The sequence below is a fragment of the Triturus cristatus genome, chromosome 7, assembly GCF_964204655.1.
Source record: "Triturus cristatus chromosome 7, aTriCri1.1, whole genome shotgun sequence".
In the NCBI taxonomy this organism is placed as follows: Eukaryota; Metazoa; Chordata; class Amphibia; order Caudata; family Salamandridae; genus Triturus; species Triturus cristatus.
Window position 1 is genome coordinate 377,905,548 of NC_140590.1, and position 21,978 is coordinate 377,927,525.

Here is a 21,978-nt window from a genome sequence, read left to right on the forward strand (position 1 = left end):
CCTCTTCTCCAGTGTGTCATACCAGCACTCTCCCTCTCTCCAGTGTGTGATACCAGCACTGTCCCTCTCCTACTGTGTGTGATACCAGCACTGTCCATCTTCTCCAGCGTGTGATACCATCACTGTCCCTCTTCTCCAGCGTGTGATACCAGCACTGTCCATCTTCTCCAGTGTGTGATACCAGCACTGTCCCTCTCCTACTGTGTGTGATACCAGCACTGTCCCTCTTCTCCTGTGTGTCATACCAGCACTCTCCCTCTCTCCAGTGTGTGATACCAGCACTGTCCCTCTCCTACTGTGTGTGATACCAGCACTGTCCATCTTCTCCTGTGTATCATACCAGCACTCTCCCTCTCTCCAGTGTGTGATACCAGCACTGTCCCTCTCCTACTGTGTGTGATACCAGCACTGTCCATCTTCTCCTGTGTATCATACCATTACTCTCCCTCTCTCCAGTGTGTGATACCAGCACTGTCCCTCTCCTACTGTGTGTGATACCAGCACAGTCCCTCTCCTACTGTGTGTGATACCAGCACTGTCCCTCTTCTCCTGTGTGTCATACCAGCACTCTCCCTCTCTCCAGTGTGTGATACCAGCACTGTCCCCTCTCCTACTGTGTGTGATACCAGCACTGTCCATCTTCTCCAGTGTGTGATACCAGCACTGTCCCTCTCCTACTGTGTGTGATACCAGCACTGTCCCTCTCCTACTGTGTGTGATAACAGCACTGTCCCTCTTCTCCAGTGTGTCATACCAGCACTGTCCCTCTTCTCCAGCGTGTGATACCAGCACTGTCTCTCTCCTACTGTGTTTGATACCAGCACCGTCTCTCTCCTACTGTGTGTGATACCAGCACCGTCTCTCTCCTACTGTGTGTGATACCAGCACTGTCCATCTTCTCCAGTGTGAGATACCAGCACTGTCCTTCTCCAGCATGTGATACCAGCACTGTCCCTCTTCTCCAGCGTGTGATACCAGCACTGTCCCTCTTCTCCAGTGTGTGATACCAGCACTATCCCTCTTCTCCAGTGTCAGCACTGTCCCTCTTCCAGTGTGTGACACCAGCACTGTCTCTCTCCTACTGTGTGTGATACCAGCACTGTCTCTCTCCTACTGTGTGTGATACCAGCACTGTCTCTCTCCTACTGTGTGTGATACCAGCACTGTCCATCTTCTCCAGTGTGTGATACCAGCACTGTCCCTCTTCTCCAGTGTGTGATACCAGCACTGTCCATCTTCTCCAGTGTGTGATACCTGCACTGTCCCTCTCCTACTGTGTGTGATACCATCACTGTCCCTCTTCTCCAGCGTGTGATACCAGCACTGTCCCTCTCCTACTGTGTGTGATACCAGCACTGTCCCTCTTCTCCTGTGTGTCATACCAGCACTCTCCCTCTCTCCAGTGTGTGATACCAGCACTGTGCCTCTCCTACTGTGTGTGATACCAGCACTGTCCATCTTCTCCTGTGTATCATACCATTACTCTCCCTCTCTCCAGTGTGTGATACCAGCACTGTCCCTCTCCTACTGTGTGTGATACCAGCACAGTCCCTCTTCTCCTGTGTGTCATACCAGCACTCTCCCTCTCTCCAGTGTGTGATACCAGCACTGTCCCCTCTCCTACTGTGTGTGATACCAGCACTGTCCATCTTCTCCAGTGTGTGATACCAGCACTGTCCCTCTCCTACTGTGTGTGATACCAGCACTGTCCCTCTTCTCCAGTGTGTCATACCAGCACTGTCCCTCTTCTCCAGTGTGTCATACCAGCACTGTCCCTCTTCTCCAGCGTGTGATACCAGCACTGTCTCTCTCCTACTGTGTTTGATACCAGCACCGTCTCTCTCCTACTGTGTGTGATACCAGCACCGTCTCTCTCCTACTGTGTGTGATACCAGCATTGTCTCTCCTACTGTGTGTGATACCAGCACTGTCCATCTTCTCCAGTGTGAGATACCAGCACTGTCCTTCTTCTCCAGCGTGTGATACCAGCACTGTCCCTCTTCTCCAGCGTGTGATACCAGCACTGTCCCTCTTCTCCAGTGTGTGATACCAGCACTATCCCTCTTCTCCAGTGTCAGCACTGTCCCTCTTCCAGTGTGTGACACCAGCACTGTCTCTCTCCTACTGTGTGTGATACCAGCACTGTCTCTCTCCTACTGTGTGTGATACCAGCACTGTCTCTCTCCTACTGTGTGTGATACCAGCACTGTCCATCTTCTCCAGTGTGTGATACCAGCACTGTCCCTCTTCTCCAGTGTGTGATACCAGCACTGTCCATCTTCTCCAGTGTGTCAGCACTCTCCCTCTTCTCCAGTGTGTGATACAAGCACTGTCCCTCTTCTCCAGTGTGTCAGCACTCTCCCTCTTCTCCAGTGTGTGATACAAGCACTGTCCCTCTCCTACTGTGTGTGATACCAGCACTGTCCCTCTTCTCCAGTGTGTGATACCAGCACTGTCCATCTGTTAGCAACACTGTCTTTCTGAAGCATGATACCAGCACTGTCCCTCTTCTCCAGTGTGTGATTCCAGCACTGTCCCTCTTCTCCAGTGTGAGACACCAGCAATGTCCCTCTTCTCCAGTGTGTGATACCAGCACTGTCCCTCTTCTCCAGTGTTTGATACCAGCACTGCCCCTCTTCTCCAGCGTGATACCAGCACTGTCCCTCTTCTCCAGTGTGTGATACCAGCACTGTCCCTCTTCTCCAGTGTGAGACACCAGCAATGTCCCTCTTCTCCAGTGTGTGATACCAGCACTGTCCCTCTTCTCCAGCGTGTGATACCAGCACTGTCCCTCTTCTCCAGTGTGTGATACCAGCACTGTCCCTCTTCTCCAGCGTGTGATACCAGCACTCTCCCTCTCTCCAGTGTGTGATACCAGCACTCTCCCTCTCCTACTGTGTGTCATACCAGCACTGTCCCTCTTCTCCTGTGTGTCATACCAGCACTGTCCCTCTTCTCCAGTGTGTGATACCAGCACTGTCCCTCTTCTCCAGTGTGTGATACCAGCACTGTCCCTCTTCTCCAGTGTGTGATACCAGCACTGTCCCTCTTCTCCAGCGTGTGATACCAGCACTGTCCGTCTCCGTTAGCAACACTGTCTTTCTGAAGCATGATACCAGCATTGTCCCTCTTCTCCAATGTGCGATACTAGCACTCTCCCTCTTCTACAGCGTGTGATACCAGCACTGTCCTCCAGCGTGTGATACCAGCACTGTCCTTCTCTAGTGTGTGATACCAGCACTCTCCCTCTTCTCCAGTGTGTGATACCAGCAATGTCCCTCTTCTCCAATGTGAGACACCAGCAATGTCCCTCTTCTCCAGTGTGTGATACCAGCACTGTCCATCTCTGTTAGCAACACTGTCTTTCTGAAGCATGATACCAGCACTGTCCCTCTTCTCCAGTGTGTGATTCCAGCACTGTCCCTCTTCTCCAGTGTGAGACACCAGCAATGTCCCTCTTCTCCAGTGTGTGATACCAGCACTGTCCCTCTTCTCCAGTGTTTGATACCAGCACTGTCCCTCTTCTCCAGCGTGATACCAGCACTGTCCCTCTTCTCCAGTGTGTGATACCAGCACTGTCCCTCTTCTCCAGTGTGAGACACCAGCAATGTCCCTCTTCTCCAGTGTGTGATACCAGCACTGTCCCTCTTCTCCAGCGTGTGATACCAGCACTGTCCCTCTTCTCCAGTGTGTGATACCAGCACTGTCCCTCTTCTCCAGCGTGTGATACCAGCACTCTCCCTCTCTCCAGTGTGTGATACCAGCACTCTCCCTCTCCTACTGTGTGTCATACCAGCACTGTCCCTCTTCTCCAGTGTGTGATACCAGCACTGTCCCTCTTCTCCAGTGTGTGATACCAGCACTGTCCCTCTTCTCCAGTGTGTGATACCAGCACTGTCCCTCTTCTCCAGTGTGTGATACCAGCACTGTCCCTCTTCTCCAGCGTGTGATACCAGCACTGTCCGTCTCTGTTAGCAACACTGTCTTTCTGAAGCATGATACCAGCATTGTCCCTCTTCTCCAGTGTGCGATACCAGCACTGTCCCTCTTCTCCAATGTGCGATACTAGCACTCTCCCTCTTCTACAGCGTGTGATACCAGCACTGTCCTCCAGCGTGTGATACCAGCACTGTCCTTCTCTAGTGTGTGATACCAGCACTCTACCTCTTCTCCAGTGTGTGATACCAGCAATGTCCCTCTTCTCCAGTGTGAGACACCAGCACTGCCCCTCTTCTCCAGTGTGTGATACCAGCACTGTCCCTCTTCTCCAGTGTGCTATACCAGCACTGTCCCTCTTCTCCAGTGTGTGACACCAGCACTGTACCTCTTCTCCAGTGTGTATGTGATACCAGCACTGTCCCTCTTCTCCAGTGTGTGATACCAACACTGCCCCTCTTCTCCAGCGTGCGATACCAGCACTGTCCCTCTTCTCCAGCGTGCGATACCAGCACTGTCCCTCTTCTCCAGTGTGCGATACCAGCACCGTCCCTCTTCTCCAGTGTGTGATACCAGCACTGCCCCTCTTCTCTAGCATGTGATACCAGCACTGCCCCTCTTCTCCAGCGTGTGATACCAGCACTGTACCTCTTCTCCAGTGTGCGATACCAGCACTGTCCGTCTCAGTTACCAACACGGTGTCTTTCTGAAGCATGATACCAGCACTGTCCATCTCTTTCTTGCGTATTACTAACTCTATGCCTCTTTCTCATGCGTGATACCAGCACGGTCCATCTCTTGGGTATATAACTAACACTGTGCATCGCTCCCATGTGTGATACCAGTACTGTCCATCTCTTGGGGGTATTACCAACACTGTGCCTCTTTCTCATGCGTGTGACCAGCACTGTGTCTCTCTTGTGTAATATCAACACTGTGCCTCTTTCCCATGTGTGATACCAGCACTGTCCGTCTCTCTCTCGTATAATACGAGAATGTTCCCCTTTCTCCCATGCCGGACACCAGCACCGGTCCGGTCTCCCTTGTGTAAAACCAGCACTGTCCTTTTTCTCCAGGTGTGACAGTAGCACGCGTCCCAGGTGTAATAATCCCAATCGCCTCCCTCTTTCCATTGTGCATCAACAGGATCCAAGACCTCTTCCTCCTCTGGGGTTGCCAGAAGCAAAAGGGCTCTAAAGGGTCACATCCAATGAGCTCTTGTCCTGGCACCAACAGAAATGGGACAGTGTGGGGCACTCACTTTTGACATGCTCTCCCGCTCCGGAGAGCATCTGGTAGAAGATGTGGAAGGTCCTCTCGTCTTTGGCTTGGCGAATGGCGCGCGACTTCTCCAGAAGATCTGAACACTGGGGTTAAGGAACAAGCAGGAGTGTCTCGGAAGAGCCACAGGAGAGGCGGAAGGAAAAAGAGGCTTTAAATGGATAACCACCGTCACCCAGACATCAAAAGGCTTCAGAGGAGCAACTATCACCATTGGATCTACAACAGGCATCATTGGTGTAACCAATGACCCAGATGTGGTAAAAGGTTTCAGAGGAACAACCAATGCCCCTTTACCCCGCCTACATACACACACGATTTCAATCAATGTTCCTTCACCCCACTTGTACACCCAAGAATTCAAAGGAACAATCAATGCCCCCCTCATTCCACCTACACACACAAGATTTCCGACAAACATCCTAAGACATTGCTCCACACACCACACCAACATTCAAAAAGTCTTCCGGGGAAGAACTAGAGGCTTCAGATTAAAACAGGACAGAGTGATACATTTGAAATAAACGACCACCAGACAGGAAGAGGTTTCCCAAGAAAAGAAGAGGTCTAGGGGATGAAACTCTGATGTTGACCGAAGAAGTTTCAGCAAACCCACCCAAGCCAGCAAGACCAGAAGAGGGTAAGAAGCACACCGTTACGAGGACAACCCTTTTCAATCAGGCTAGAAGACTCCACGGCTATCACCCAAAGAGGACAATGTTTCAGAGATCAATTATCAACAGCACATCCTAACAGAAAGAGGCAAAAGGAGCACAAGCACCCTCAGCAGAGTGCAGATTAAAGAAACCAGCCAGCATCTGCACAAGAACTACTGTGCTGCATACGAACTTCAGGGGGAAAAACAAATCCAAAACTTTTCAATTTCCTGTAAAATACAATGTCCTGATTCATACCTCAAACTCTAGCGCCACGATACACTAGGGTGCATGTTCTCACAAATCAGAATGCCAAAAATCACAGTCAGCGGCACATTTCATCAGACTGTTTACTTCTTCTCATACCACCATTTTTACGGACAGCTCAATAAGGATACAGGTCTCAATGTTTGCTCCAACGATGTAACCAGCAACATCAAAATTAATGCGGATGAATTTCCCCTGGAAGACAAACAAAGGGGAAAACTGTTTTTAGGAGTTCCGCTTGCCATTTGTTGACCGCTAGAGGTTTTTACTTTTTCTGTGTCTCCATTTTGTCCTCACAAGGGTTCCGGACTTGTGAATGTTCCTAGAATTCTACCTAATAAGTATAAACGACTGCGCTGTTAACCCGCCCCTCTAAGAGGTGTGTAACCTTTAGACGGGGATCTGTTATAAGACACAACATAGCCTAGTATAACAGTTCATAATAACATTATTTTAAAAAACAAAAAACCTCATGAAGAAGATGCTGATATGCTTCCTCTTTTTCAAATGCATTACATAAAAGACAATATCCTCAGATGTTTAACTTTGAAATTACACACGAGTAAACTTATTCTCCCCACTAGTAATGTATTAACAACAGAGTAAGAAAGCATCAAGTGCTCAGAAGTGTCCAGACGTCCCTGTCTTAACAGCAAAGAGTTTTGTGCTAGTCTCTTTTTATAGCTTTCCAAGTACCCCATATTACTTGGAATGAGAGTTGTCGAAGACGAATTAAAAGGAAAATTCAATGACCATCGAACGGTGCAGTGCCATAAAGGTAAGAATGAAACCAGCCCAGCTTGAATGCACCATTATAACTTCTTACAGGACTTTTGTGATTTTACATTCTCAGCATCACTTAAAATATTCCAATATGTATCTTTAACCATTAAGAATCGTACAATCAAATTTGTTTTAAAAAACGGGAAGGAGTAAAGCCTCTTAATTCCAAATTAGGCAAAAAAATAAGGGAGAACTTTTCATCAATCTTAAGGAAATAAGACAGAAAGTGCTCCCTCCGCTGCTATCCATATATCATCAAAATAGCGGACAAACGAAACTACTGAACTCATACAGCGAGGAATTAGTATAGCTTTACCGGTCCTTTAATCTTATCCAACTTCCCATCATCCCACTATGTAGGTCATATAGTAACACATTTCACACAATGCACAGACTTTACAAGAATGTGTAACAGCCATCGTTTTTAATGAAGGCCTGCCTAAGTTAATTTAATATTTGGGTGTAACGTGTGATCTCCATGACAACTTGGTATCAAGCTGCAATCTGAGATTACCACCTCTGTTTTCAATGTCTGTTTTTTCAAAAGCAAATCTTACCCTACTGGTGGGTACTAAACAATTATGTATTGTCGAGTGGCCAACGTGAGAGCCGGTCTGAGTGGGATAAAAGAATTATTGTTTTACCATTTGTTAGATGTGAGATTATATGGCCGTTGCAAGGACCTAAACCCCTCTGAGCCACCCTTCAACGCTCTCTGGACTCAACATATCAAGTAGTCGACAGTTATTCTGCTGCATGGATCCCTTTGTTAGATCTGCATTGACAGCCCAGAGGTTAAGATCTATTGTTTATGAAATAAATAGACTAAGATGGAGTCAGTCCCGTATACCCATTGGCTTGATTGCGCCAGCCCTCATCTTCGTTCATCGAGAGGAATATGCATCTCTCGTCTCACGGGGCGAGTTGTTAGGTTTATCATTCTTCCTCCTAGGATGTCAATTTACTGCAATGCATGAGGGACTACTGTACATCTGAAAACTACCATCACTCTTTTGGTTACATTCTTCTTCATTATAATCTTTATTCAACTAAGCTCAAGTTCACCATAGAAGATGTATACATTATAATACAAACACAATTTCATCTTACAATCAGGAAATCTTTAATAAAACCTCAAACAATCAAGCCAATACATACAATGACCTGCCCGATATAATTAAATTCCGTAAAACACTGAACACAATACTGGTTAGACAATTCGAAATAAAGTGAAGAATAAAAAGACAATCAATTCATATACCAAACAATGTCTAAAATCATCACTCCATAGCACGCCTTTTTATCAATGAACAACATTAAAAACTTGCAGTCGAAAAACAAACATGGTCACTAAAGGACTGCAAAAATAACGATGGATGAGCTTGAAAAAAATGACACCCTTTTAAAATCGGGATAATAAAATCTCTCCTTGGTTTCTCACAATATTTCTGGTAGGAGTCAAAGTAGCAGCCACAAGTACCTAGATTTTGCATTTCACCCCAAGGTTTTGGAACTGCTAATAACAGGTGTACTAAATTCACCCTGAACCTTGAAAGCCGAAAGCAGTGGGGATTACCGGTTACCGCAAAAAGCCATTTTGTAAAACAAATGAATTGGTAGTGATGCCAAAGGTCGTTAATCTAATGGTTTGCGGTACAGGAGTGACACTACAGTGCCTCTAGCAAACATACTCAGCCTCTGGACCGCTGATTAAATTCAGCATGCCTAGCAACTCCTCTGCTCCTGCTACGAGGCGGCTGTTGAAATACAAACTCAGAGCGCTTGATGGCTTGGGCAAAACGAATAGGATGGTCTTGAGATTCAAAATGCAAGCCAGCCATGCTGGCTTTGCCAATGATGGTTTAATTAAATATAGTAAAAGATATCCCCTTTATGTCTCAAACAGGATTATTATCAAACGGATTGCCGCTATACACACGCATTTTACAAGTGTCCAAAGGAACAGTGGTATTCTAATCCAACAATGGCAAGTAAACACGAGCCTGCAGGCCTCTAAAACCTACTCACTACCAATTACACTTGTCTTTGTAATACTTGTAATGGTGTCAAAATTGGTACACAGTTAAATAATTTGGGGACTTTGGGTCCTAGTGTGTAATGTTGCGTACAGGCAGATCAGTGTGACACACAATCATTAGAGTAGACTTTTCTGAGGAATGTTATTTTTCCAGAGCAATGTTAATGGGACCCCAGAAAGGGGAATGGGAGGAGCCTCCGCCCGGAAGTGTCCTTTAGTCAGAACCATTTACTGCAAGTGGATTTGAGGAGTCCCCTTCAATGCTATGGACGGAGGAAGGTGGTCTATTTCAGGTAGGATCCCGCTGAAAAGGGCAGTTAGGAGATGCAACAGAAGGGGTGTTATTCCCCAGAGCCCACACTCGTGCTGCCCAATTTACATACTTTGAAGCAGGACTCCCCTGCTAATTCATTATGCAGGTAACATTAAAAAAAAAACACTAGCTGGTGTCAAATACTGCAGATGACATGTTTTTTTTCTTTCTAGGCTTTTCTTTGTAAACTAGGAAACAAGTGCTCGAGCTAATTCGGGTTCCGCAGGAAATTTCTGACCCTGGCAAGTCTGCAAACATGACGTCAAGAGCCCTTGCTAAAGTGCAGAAGTAGAGTTTCTATGACAGGAGTCCAATTCCCCAATTGATCACTGTGATCCTTGGTGGTGGAACCTGAGACTGCCTGCCTGATAGAAGCCAAGCGAAAGCTGCTCTGAGAAGAAACACTTGCGCTGTAGCACCTCAGCTTCATTATCTACAAAAGATGGTATATTCACAAGCACACCTTGAGCGATCTGCAAAACACTCCAAGAACCTGAGTCGTGAGCTCCAGCATCTGAACCAGAAACAGCGTAAGAAGCTGGCTCCATCCACACTGGTGCTGGGACAACTGTTGTGCAGGTCTTTGTAACCTGGGGCAGGAGAACTGAATCAAAAGTGTAAAGCACCCTACAAGTCACTAGCACCAGTCTAGGAATGAACTGATTTTCAAGACACTGAGTGGGTCCCTGAGAAGCTCATTAAAACATTTCTATTTCTTGTAAGTCATCTGTGACCAGCAAGTACTTAAAGTACTGTTTTGTTGAAAGGACGATCAAAACGCTAATGAAAGATACTTATATTATAGCTCAATGGGTCTCCTATCCCCACGATTGCATGCACAGCCCACAAGTCTACCTTCACACAAGCAGCACTCTCGCTCGGATCCTCCACTCGGTCATCTCCCAAGCCCCCACACTGGAACTACCCGGACAGGTCCGGGGCTGTGCTACACTAAATCATGATGCCCCGTAGGCACAATAGGTAGATGCTTTAGGCCGGAGTTACCTGCACTGTGTACTCCCATCCTATGGTCTCAACAATGCTAAGCTGATTACAATCGTATGGATTCATGCTTTCTGAGGTCAAGACTCTAGGCCCAGAACTCGGGCGCTGTTGAAGCTGCTACACCGAAGCCTTCTGCGGTCTGGTGATGTAAATGCACCGGCCACAGCCTCATCCATTGTAGTAATCGAGGTGCTTGTGGCCAGAGTCTCACAGCTTCTTGTGTTTGCAACAGAGAGCCTGCCGTCTCCTGGTTCTAGTGATCAGATTACCAGGCGTCCGTGGGGTGCCATACTTATCTCCTCAGCCCTGCCACTGCTTTGCAATCATCCCGATTAAAAGTGTGCGTAATGCAGGTAAGTACAAATATTTCCATACTATGCTCGCTGCTTACCCTATCCCAGCCCAGAACTTACAAATCGAGAGGAGTTGTCGTTTTTCACAGTTTTCGCATTTCCAAAAGCCTCCAGGATTGGGTTAGCCTGTAACAACTGCCGCTCCAGTTCACCCTGCCAGGGAAGAAAAGTCTTTAATACGAGGACGTAATCAGAGACAGGAAGAAGATGGAAGACACTTACATGGCACAAGGACCCACATACACTGCAACTGATGCTCCTACAGTACCACCAGGCAAACAACACACCTGAGCATACCATGTGTGCAGGGAGATGGGCCAGCCAATGCCCAGAACATTAGACGCAAAGGATCAGAAACCAATGCACGGCTCTCCTGTCCTCCACAAGAGAATGATGCGGTGATACCAGCTCTCGGCAGGACCAGAAAGATTGTTTTAAAGTATTTCCCACAGGGGCACCAGAAACAAATGGTCTAAGTGCTGGCAGAGAGGGTACCACCGCTACCCGAGCGGCAGAGTCTGCAAACAGTACTCTCGAAAGAACGGGGCAGCACCCAGGGCTGGTTGTTTTTGGAGACAGTTCAACAAAGCCTTTCATCTTTCTAAGTACAATAAAAAGTGCACCCTGGAAAACAAAGCTTGATAGGAAAATGTTTTATCCTGACGGGGTCAGAATAGAAACCTCCATATTAAATCCAATAAGAGGTGACCTGAGAACCAAGAAAGGTATGTAACGGAGTGGACCATGTTGAGAAGTGATGAGTTAAAGAGTGACATTCACTGTACAAACTTTACAGGTCACAAAGTCCATACCTTTCTCTTTGTGTATATATCCATTCTTACCTAGATAGGATATCTGACATAGAAAAGGTGGACATCTTCAGATGGCAAGAAGTCCTTTGTGGCACTGCAGGGGTCATGGAATGGGCCCCCAGGAGGGATCGTGGGTGCTACAGAGGTGTTCGAATTAAAAGTGACAGCACCCCATGCAATAATGAACTGATGGCAACCTTGGACTCGGCCTGGAACCTTCATTCTTGCAATGGGTGAGCAAATGGGAGGCAACCACTGGCCTGTACGTGTTGGGGGAGGAGCCCACTGTGTGCTGCGCTGGATGTGTAGAATTGTTTTTGCTCTAGACTACAGTGTACTGCAGACCCCAGGGCAGACAATGACACGTCACTCACTATCCTATTCATAGGCAGTCAGGAGAAGGGATAGCTTCGTTTTAAGAGGCGGTCAGCAGGTCAGGGGCTTCTGAAAGGGCCAGTAAAAAGCGAGTGACATGTTAAGCTATGCCTGGACTTTGTATTACTTCACCAGCTTTTCAGACTCTGGTTTTTAAGAAATCTCCCCATTCCCATATAGACCAATCCACTTTCCAAAACCGTTCAAGGACATTCAGGAAAACAATGCATGAGTGAAATGGAAAACTCTGTGGGTTACTCACATAGTTTACAACGCCGGAGGTCTGGGAGTTGGTACACCAAACAGCACAGGGAATGGAAACAGACACAAAACAAATGTTAACGAAAATCATATGGCATGAAGGATGAGCAATGGAAAACAGGAAGCAAAAAAAGATGGAAGTGACAAGGGTACACAGCAGACAAAGAATAGACGCCACCCTCCGAGTCATGGGGCAAACTGTCTCATGTCAGCAGTCTAAACTCCTGCAAAGAGAGCGGTGTTTCAGAAAGGGCAGAGTCATCAGGGAAGAGGAGAGACCTGCAGACTTGAAATTGTGATGTGTGGACCCAAATCACAGACTCAAAAGCAAGATGATACCAAGAACCATCTGCAGAAGCCATTGGATTCCAGGCGGCTTTGCTCGAGGAGGGGTGGGGTGCACACCCTTGGCTTCCCCCTTCCACTGACGCAAGGGGGACACTTTCTCTAATGTGAGCCACTCGCAAAGCAGCTGCTCCACACAGAACGCTTGACACAAAGGAGCAACCCAACATTCTCCTGAGGGAGCGGGTACATACAGCAAAACAGGGAAGAGCGCCAACAAGGGATTTGTTCAAATAAAGTTACATACAAATTCATAAATCATTCAGTCCGTCATAACTTGACATCATAACTTGATTGAAAGTTATTCAAAAGTAAATTAGGGAGAAAGAATCTCAGAAGCAGATGTAAATATTCAGACATTTTATATTGAAATAGGTAAATCTTCATATGTACATTAACAGGGGTTCAGAATGTAAATCTCATAATACATTGACAATGATCAATGCAGTACATTTCAGAGTTTTTAAGTCATACGTCAATGTATTCAGCACCCACTTCCCACATATACAGATAAAGCCCGTTGAACACAAGACACTAGGCTCCGAGTAAGAGTTTAACCATGATTAGGGAGGAAGTTGGGTTATACATTGACGTTTCGGTCTGAGTCGTTCTATAGAAGATGTACATCTTTCAATATAACATTTATGAAGATTCTTCTTTTGAATAACTTTTAATCAAGTTGTGATATCAAGTTATGACACACTGGGTGATTTATGAATTTCTTTGTAACTTTGTTTGAACTGGCAGTCCTTTATCATTCTTTTTCAACTTGTACTTTGAGCATTGCTTTAAAGGAGTCGCCTATCTCCCTCTTCCAATAAAAATAAACCACCATGCCATTGCTATCAAGGTTAACATCTATAGGCTGCAATGAATAAACCCACCACAACTTAAGAGTATGTGTGATCCCTTTATGCATGTCTCATCTATTTATCACATAAGTTAAGTTATGTTTGTTTCATTGAGCTGGACTGCGAGTCTGCAGGGTGTTGTGACATCACAGATGTGTGATTATGCAATCAGCAATGCTTCCATGTAACAAGTGTAATAACAATATATCCGTGATGTCACATCTGCACTATTATCAGTTTATTAGCTGTGCAGATAACAGGGTATATCAATACGCCTTGTATTATGCTAAAATAAACTCCTCCTGAAGTGGAGACGGCCCAGCTCATTGCGACAACGCGCTCAGAGAGAAGGCAGACTAATCGAAAGTAAACTATTTGTAGAGGTCAAACCATGCCACTTCGGCAAATGTGCAGTCAGCCATTTTATTTTATGATTTTAGAAATTAGCACTTTTTACATATTTTTGACAGTATATTTGTATTAGATCCGCTTGGAATTATACATATTCATATAGCAAGTAAGAATAATTAGATGTATTTTACTAGATGATTTTCAAGTACATAACTACATTGGAACAGTTTGCAAACACAGATATTTAAGTTAAAGGTATTTGCAATCACAGCTATTTGGAATCAGGTAAGCATGCTAGAATTACTTGTATTAAAATCTCAGCAAATACATTTATTTTGTAAGACGTTTTGCAAATTAAATGCATTTTGAACGCATCTGCAACAACGACTGTACTAAAGAGGATTGCACTTAGATATTTTTGGATTCGAATATTGACCTAGAACCAGTGGGACTGAAAGGAAGTATGTCCAGAAGAGGGGTCTAAGATATGAACCCCTCAATTTTCATAGAATCTTTAGTCCCTACTACATGTGTCCTCTGGTGAAGGTGGTATATTCATAGACTGATGCGTCTGAAACACCCCAGGAGCAAATCCCCTGACTTCCCAAACCCTATCTTGCACTCGTCCTCTCACTGAAGGGATCCAGTGTGTGAGTGCATGTTTGTGTGCGTAAGTGCATGCCTGTGTGTGTGTGAGTGCATGCCTGTGTGTGTGTGAGTGCATGCCTGTGTGTGTTGTGGGTGGATTAATTCCTGTGTGGGGGTGAGTGAATTCCTGTGGGTGGGTGGGTGCTTGTGTGTGTGTGGGTGCATGCCTGTGTGTGCATGCCTGTGTGTGGGTGAATTCCTGTTGGTGGGTGGGTGCATGCCTGTGTGGGTTGGTTCATGCCTGTGTGTGGGTGAATTCCTGTGTGGGTGAATCCCTGTGTGTGGGTGAGTGAACTCCAGTGGGTGGGTGGGTGGGTGCATGCCTGTGTGTGTGGGTGCATACCCGTGTGTGGGTGCTGTGTGCGGCTGCATGTCTGTGTGTGGGGGGACACCTCTCTAAAGATCAGGAGTGATCTGGAGGGAACTGACGGTCTGTGTAGCCAACGCAATGTACAGAAAGAACTGAAGTTATCTGGGTTGCACCAAGCATGATTCCAGAGACGTTGAACGTTGTGCGATGGAGAACACAACGGTCTAAAGATCAAGAGTGATCTGAAGGGAACAAGCAGGAACTGGAACCAATGTAGTGCACACGAGCAAGTGATCGCATCAGGATTATTGCAAGCACTGTAGAAAAGCCATGGTATGTGTGAATTCAATATACATTAAAATGACTAATACCCGCCACCCACGCCCTTCCTGTACCTTTGGGAGGCCTAGAATAGTCTAAAGTGTCACACTTGTAGGAGAGCCATGTTGGTTTTGTTACTGGCATCGCTGGATGGGCATTGGGTGGTGCAAGGTGCAGTGGCCACATGAGAAGGGCCCTGGCAGGTACTACTTTATAAATTAAGCACGGAGGAGGAACTGAGCAAGGACGGAAGTGATGTCATCAGACCCACTGCAAGCATTCAAAGTGACTGAGACCACTTGCCTGGTGTTTGAATAGGGTGTGAGGCTCCGGCTGCCGTGAACAGAACACACAAAATGGTTAACAGTGGGAACAAACTCGGTGGGAAGCCTGCACATGCAAGTGTAAGCAGGGCATAGCACTGTGCACATTTCCATCATGCGGAGAGAGGATTTGGATTTCTGGAGCAGCTCTGGTGCCATGATCATAGCAGGTGAACCACGCTGAGAGGCACATTTTGCCGGTGACAGCCATGTCCACCTCTGATAACTACTTGTCATACCAACCACATATGTGCGTAGCGTTATTGTCAAATCATCCAAAAGCCCAAGACCGATTTCTGCGGGAGATGAAAGATCGGGGTGTGCAGCTGGAAGGAGGCATCAGGATTTCCAAGGGTGAGCTGAACGTGCAGAGTGAGGTAGGCACTAGTGTACATACAGTAATGACAGAAGCATGTGCAGGTACGAAAGGACGCTTTGGAGACGGATGTGAAGACAGAAGCTTGCATGAGCAGGGACAATGGGACATGTAAGGGATACATGTGCAATGGTGGGGATATGCAAGGCAGAAGAAAGAGCACACACAAGTGTACATCAGTAAAGGAAGAGTGTACCAAGCAGATGGGAGACTGTTCAAGTGAAGATGGCATGTCTGGAGCAGTTGCTGTGAGGGAGTGTGTGCGGGTACAGGTGCTGTTATGGTGTGACATGTGACATGTAGTCAAAACAAATAGAGGACACTGTTCCAAAGGTTGGATGTAAGTGTTCATCCATATACCTTCAAGAATAGAGGAAGACACTGAAGTTCTAGGTGGGGTGGTCCCATCAACCAAGGGAAAGAACATATCTTGCCTCTTGTTGCCCTCACACACCCCTAGGGGTGTCATGCTTCATCATCGGGCGATTGCTCCTCGTTGGGACCGGCGCTGCAATACCCAACGGGTCCCCCGAAGGGTCGCTTTATCGGAGATCTTTTGAGGCATGCCGGATGGTGCATGAGGGTGTGTGGGTCCTATATAGGGGTAATAGGAATTGTGCGTGCATAGTGATCTAAAACTGGCAAGGGGTGACCTAAAAAAGGTCAGAACAGGTAATTTCCCCCTTTGACAGAGTAAAAGACTCTGAAGTAGAGTATAATCCCAACAACTTCAGAGTCTTTTACTCTGTCAAAGGGGGAAATTACCTGTTCTGACCTTTTTTAGGTCACCCCTTGCCAGTTTTAGATCACTATGCACGCACAATTCCTATTACCCCTATATAGGACCCACACACCCCACACACCCTCATGCACCATCCGGCATGCCTCAAAAGATCTCCGATAAAGCGACCCTTCGGGGGACCCGTTGGGTATTGCAGCGCCGGTCCCAACGAGGAGCAATCGCCCGATGATGAAGCATGACACCCCTAGGGGTGTGTGAGGGCAACAAGAGGCAAGATATGTTCTTTCCCTTGGTTGATGGGACCACCCCACCTAGAACTTCAGTGTCTTCCTCTATTCTTGAAGGTATATGGATGAACACTTACATCCAACCTTTGGAACAGTGTCCTCTATTTGTTTTGATATGATTTTAGGGAGCACGGACACTGGACCATTAATGGCTCTCTGGTCCCCCCCTTCTTCTTTTTGATTGATGTGACATGTAGTAACATACATATTAGGCAGTGCCCTGCCCATGACTGATAAAAGCAACAATCGCCACCCCACTCACCGGCACCGTGTGCTCTTTGCGGCCCTTGTGTGAGGAAGCCACGTGCGCCAGGTACTGGATCACCTTCTTGGTGTTCTCGGTCTTGCCAGCTCCAGACTCTCCCCTGCAGCAGTACCGGGTCAGACACATACAAGGAAAGCGTGTTACAGCAGTGCCTTACAAGGAGCGCAGGAATGTGGTCGAGCGTGAGCATGGGTGCAACGACTAGCCCAAGGACGTGTAAGCGGCCACCCTCCCATCAAGAGGCCAGACTCCAAGCTAACCAAGGAGAAAGAGGCAATGGCTGCCTTGGTGTCATTTGAGGACTGATTCTAAAACAGGAAAGTGCTGACGTCACGCTAACCAGAGACTGGCAACTGTACTTGTGTAGGGAGGCAGACATCCAGTGTTTGTGTGACTGTAAGCCATGGTTATAATAGCTGTCAAAATAGTGTCCTACTTCTGTGTCTATCATCTGTTGCTGTTTTTGGTGTCAACTGAGGTGCACCAATGAGTGGTCACAGCTGATGCCAGTCTCTGTGCTATTCCGGAAGGGCCAATGACTGCACTTCTGACGAGTTCCAGGTCTGGGCAGAGGAGAGGCCTCAATGGATGAACACGCAACAACCTGGAGTCCAAGTCATGCATTTCACAGCTGCTGTGCACAGTGCACGCGTGCATTACTTACGTGCAAAGAATGGACTGGTCCTCGCGATCTACAAACACAGAAAAAAGGTGAGTAAATAAAGAGACATCGGCTGCACGGCGTGCATTGGGCAAGAGGTGAAGCAAGAACCTGTCCAACACTATACACGGGCAGAGAGAATCCTTCCCAACACCTGACCCAACTCACAAAGGACATGTGGGAAAAGCCAGCATGCACTCTCGCAAGATTACCCCCAAGTCTACAACACAAGTTCAACTCAGGGATCAGTACGAATCCCTAAATTAGCCTAATCCATGACTGCCACGGATCCACGTGGGAGCGTTTACAAGATACACTTCCGCATGCAGAAAGGCTTCTGCAAAGCATACGCTTCCTTTAATCTTGTATTAAATTAGAAACTGTTTTTTCTGTAGCGAGCCTCTCTCCAAAACACCATACACTAAATGTGCCCCCCCCATGCCTCTGCCCCCCCTTTCCCACTCTGTGGAGTCAGTGATACTCGGGGGCTTTCCGCAACAACAAATGCACTTTAACATCGGATTCTGTGAAAGAAGTTGTGGTGTTTTGGCATAAAAATACTTCTGTGCTCTTATTTAAGCTTTGAGGCGCAAACATCTTGTGAGTTGGGTCCTGTGCATTATATCCACCTTCACCAAGAGCGCTGTGCAGAGACAGGTACACTACACAAAGGCAAGATGTGGCTACAGCGACGGCGGTGGCAGACTGGCAGCAATAACCCAAAGCTGCCAAGGTTTCAGATCAGTATGTGTGACATTTTCATAATTTTAGTGCAATTATGAGTGACATTGCAGCCAATATGAGTAACACTTTCTCACAAGCAAAATAAAGCATTAAAGATTAGGGAAGCATATAATTATCAGAAAATACATTAATTCCGCAACGAGAAACTTTAAGAGGATCTTAAAATAACTGCACAGCACTAGAAATGAAAGTGCACCACTAAACTAGTACACTACTCGGGTGGGGGTGGCAAGTGGTAACTACTTTACTTACTAAATGTTTTTGGTGATCACATCTTCGGCCAGCTGGCCTCGGCGACTGACTCTGCAGTAGGCTTAGGATGCCTTGAACTACCCTCCACAGCAATCATTTTCTGGTTAATGACGCCTGTGCTCGGTTAGTTCAGGCAGCAGCAATCATTTTCTGGTTAATGACGCCTGTGCTCGGTTAGTTCAGGCAGCCTGTCTGAGTCCTCTCCTGGCAGCCGATGCCACCACAGGCGGCGCGCTGCTAGCTGCCACACACAGCTTTGCAGCACTAAAGTGACAGAAAGATATTATGCAAATATGCGTGACCATGCATTTCGGTGCGGTGATGCGGAGCACCACACTGAAATGCGTTAGTCTAACGCCGGTTGCGTGATTCTTGGCAGGACTGGTAGCATATTCTGCATTTTGCGCTGTGTGTACGGGTGTGAAAATAGCGATTGTTGACATATGGAACTAGAAGACTAAGGACATTTGCTTGTGCCGTCCGGTAGAGGGGGCCATAGTTTCTCTTCAGGCCACTCTGGAGCTATGAGCGTGACACGGCCCGCAACAGTTTTGTGCGCATGTCCGCCATCTTGGATCTTGTTTCGGCCACTTTAAAAAGTTTTGTCCGACCAGTCGAGGGGCCTATTCAGCCCTGGCCAGAGAGGTAGCATTTGAAGGATTCAGGTGTCTAACCCTCCCCCACCACCAACAAACACGCACAGCGGTCTCCTGCTGATTTGACTGCCATGACTGCCATTCTTCCGGTTCACAGTTCCTTACTCGTTACCTGGTGCAGTGCTACGCACCTAGACATTGCAGAAATCCCGTGTTTGGATTATCAGTCCTGCCAAGTATCACGCAACAGGCATTAGACTAACGCATTTCAGTGTGGTGCTCCGCATCACCGCACCGAAATGCATGGTCACGCATATTTGCATGATATCTTCCTGTCACTTTAGTGCTGCAAACCTGTGTGTGGCAGCTAGCAGCGCGCCGCCTGTGGTGGCGCTGGCTGCTCCTACAGGCTTGGGGCGTTACAAGGCACTTGGCAGGACTGCATGCTGAGAGCGAAGGCTGCGCTGGCAAGCTTGCTCACAGTCAGCGCTACAATGTATTATAGTTTTTCAGCTTCCACGGCGCTGCGCTGACTGCGCAGCTCTGAGGTCCCATGAGGCAGCTCGGAGACAGCCAGACGTCACGGTTGGCCCGGTAGTATGCCCATTAACTACTTGCACTACCAAGGCTGTCTGTTTGTTTAATACATTGGCTGTGGCACCACGGGGGGGACGTCATGTCCTGCCTCCTAATAGACAGTGCCCGCGGTGTCCAGGAGTATGTAGGCAGCGGGCCGCAATCATTATGGCGCTCCCGGTTCTTCTCACCGCGGCCTGGTGCGGTCTTGAGCAGTGCTGAGTAACTACTGCTAGCACAGGCCGGGCCCCCGCGCACAGTTCAATATAGCTGAGCCCGGTCGGGAGACTGCAGTACAGGGCGTTGTCGGAGTCATGACCTGTGACTGACCGCCACACTCAATGACCGTCCGGTTTGGTTGCAGCAGCTGCCACGAAAGGACTCGGGGACTCTGACAGGCTGCCTGAACTAACCGAGCACAGGCGTCATTAACCAGAAAATGATTGCTGTGGAGGGTGGTTCAAGGCATCCTAAGCCTACTGCAGAGTCAGTCGCCGAGGCCAGCTGGCCGAAGATGTGATCACCAAAAACATTTAGTAAGTAAAGTAGTTACCACTTGCCACCCCCACCCGAGTAGTGGACTAGGTTAGTGGTGCACTTTCATTTCTAGTGCTGTGCAGTTATTTTAAGATCCTCTTAAAGTTTCTCGTTGCGGAATTAATGTATTTTCTGATAATTATATGCTTCCCTAATCTTTAATGCTTTATTTTGCTTGCGAGAAAGTGTGACTCATATTGGCTGCAATGTCACTCATAATTGCACTAAAATTATGAAAATGTCACACATACTGATCTAAAACATTGGCAGATATGTGCTACAGGCGCCAGTGAGTAAACAAGTAATTATAACAAATTCTTTGTAGTTTCGTTTTTATGAGAGCAAACCTAGTGTTAAAAGAGCTCCAAGGAAATAACACTAAGATATGTGTTTGTGCTACATAACATTATAAGATGGTTAATTCATCACATTAATACATTAGCCATGTCATACAAAAGTCAACTCATTGCATTAATACTTAGCGTTACACCTTTTGATGGTGGTGTTAAATACAGTGTGGTCTGTGAGCCCCAGCCAATATAAATGGTTAAGATTTAAAACCTCAAGAAATCTTTTGTGACCGTAAGTAAAGCGTGTGGACCCCCTTGTTGACATACCTTACTTCTTTTCATCTCTCTTGCTTACCCCGCACCCTCTCTCCACCCTATCTGGCGGGAGAGGACAGCTGCTTCTGTGCCTGTTCTTCCCAAAGCAGAGTCAGCTGGATGACACCAACTGAACTTCACCCTAGTATAGTTAATGTATGTAAATGAATGTTTCTGGTGGGAGATGTGGTAATTTTGGGGCACCTTGGGTCAAGGTGAGGGAGACCAACACACTTGTGCTGATGCCACCACATCAGGTAATCTCGGTGTAAGGCCTTTAATCCTAGTTTCCGGCAGACATCTATCAGGCCAGGTCTGCTTGCTGTATAGCTGTATAGCTTTGATAGCCTTGATGTTTAATCACCAGTTTACTTCTACGCTCAGCCTGCCGCATTCCCTTTCTCAGATATGCAGTGGCCATGCATAATAAAACCAAATGGACACATCTCTCCTTGCTTCACTAGTAATTCACAGCCCATCCCTAACATCTGGAGGGTAGGTCTCCACTTTAAGAATACTGTGGTAGGCCTGTACCTCAAGTAGCTTTGATGCATGGTCTCTCCTAGCAGAATACTATGGTATAATCTTACACCGTTGCCACCTAGAAGCAGGTCTCTACCTTTCACGTGCTGCAGTAATCTTGTATCCTATGTCCAACCTCTGAAGCTCCGTTTCCACTTCCTCCTTCGACATACTGCAATGAATGTGGCCTTTATCGACCCACATATGATAGTCGTAGAGGACCAGCATCTTAAAGCATGGCATTGTTGGCTCTGGCCCATATTTACCCTGAAAACCCTTTCTTACCAGGGGACTGGGCTCTGCAACATAATTTAGCAGTCATCTAACTTCTTTCCTGCCAAACCGTGTATGCTTTGTGGGCGGGTCTTCTCTTACTGGGTATTGTGGTGAGCCTTTACCCAGTCTAGTATTAGACAGGCAAACCCTCCTTTCAGCACGCTGTGGAAAGCTTTTAGCTTCTACTCAACCCTTCAATCCACTCATAACTAGTGGGCATATCTCCTCACGGAGCACACTTCAGTTAACCTTTCCTTATCCTGAAACTGGTGGACATGTCTCCCTTTCAGCATGGACTGTTACGCCTTCG

The 21,978-nt window shown here is 47.0% G+C and overlaps 1 protein-coding gene across 5 annotated transcripts in view; it reads right to left on the reverse strand.

Moving 5' to 3' along the window:
• Positions 1-21,978, reverse strand: part of LOC146809721 (uncharacterized) — a 614,997-nt gene that overhangs the window by 242,842 nt on the left and 350,177 nt on the right. For 3 of the 5 annotated variants that reach the window (XM_085616559.1, XM_085616558.1, XM_085616560.1), the window contains exons 4-9: positions 17,564-17,591; positions 16,897-16,999; positions 12,082-12,102; positions 10,693-10,785; positions 6,272-6,335; positions 5,198-5,296 (exon numbers count right to left, since the gene is read on the reverse strand). In XM_085616559.1, coding sequence (XP_085472685.1) covers positions 5,198-5,296; positions 6,272-6,335; positions 10,693-10,785; positions 12,082-12,102; positions 16,897-16,999; positions 17,564-17,591 — 408 coding nt within the window. The remainder of the gene's footprint in view (positions 1-5,197; positions 5,297-6,271; positions 6,336-10,692; positions 10,786-12,081; positions 12,103-16,896; positions 17,000-17,563; positions 17,592-21,978) is intronic. The other 2 variants (XM_085616561.1, XM_085616562.1) reach the window with 1 other exon arrangement.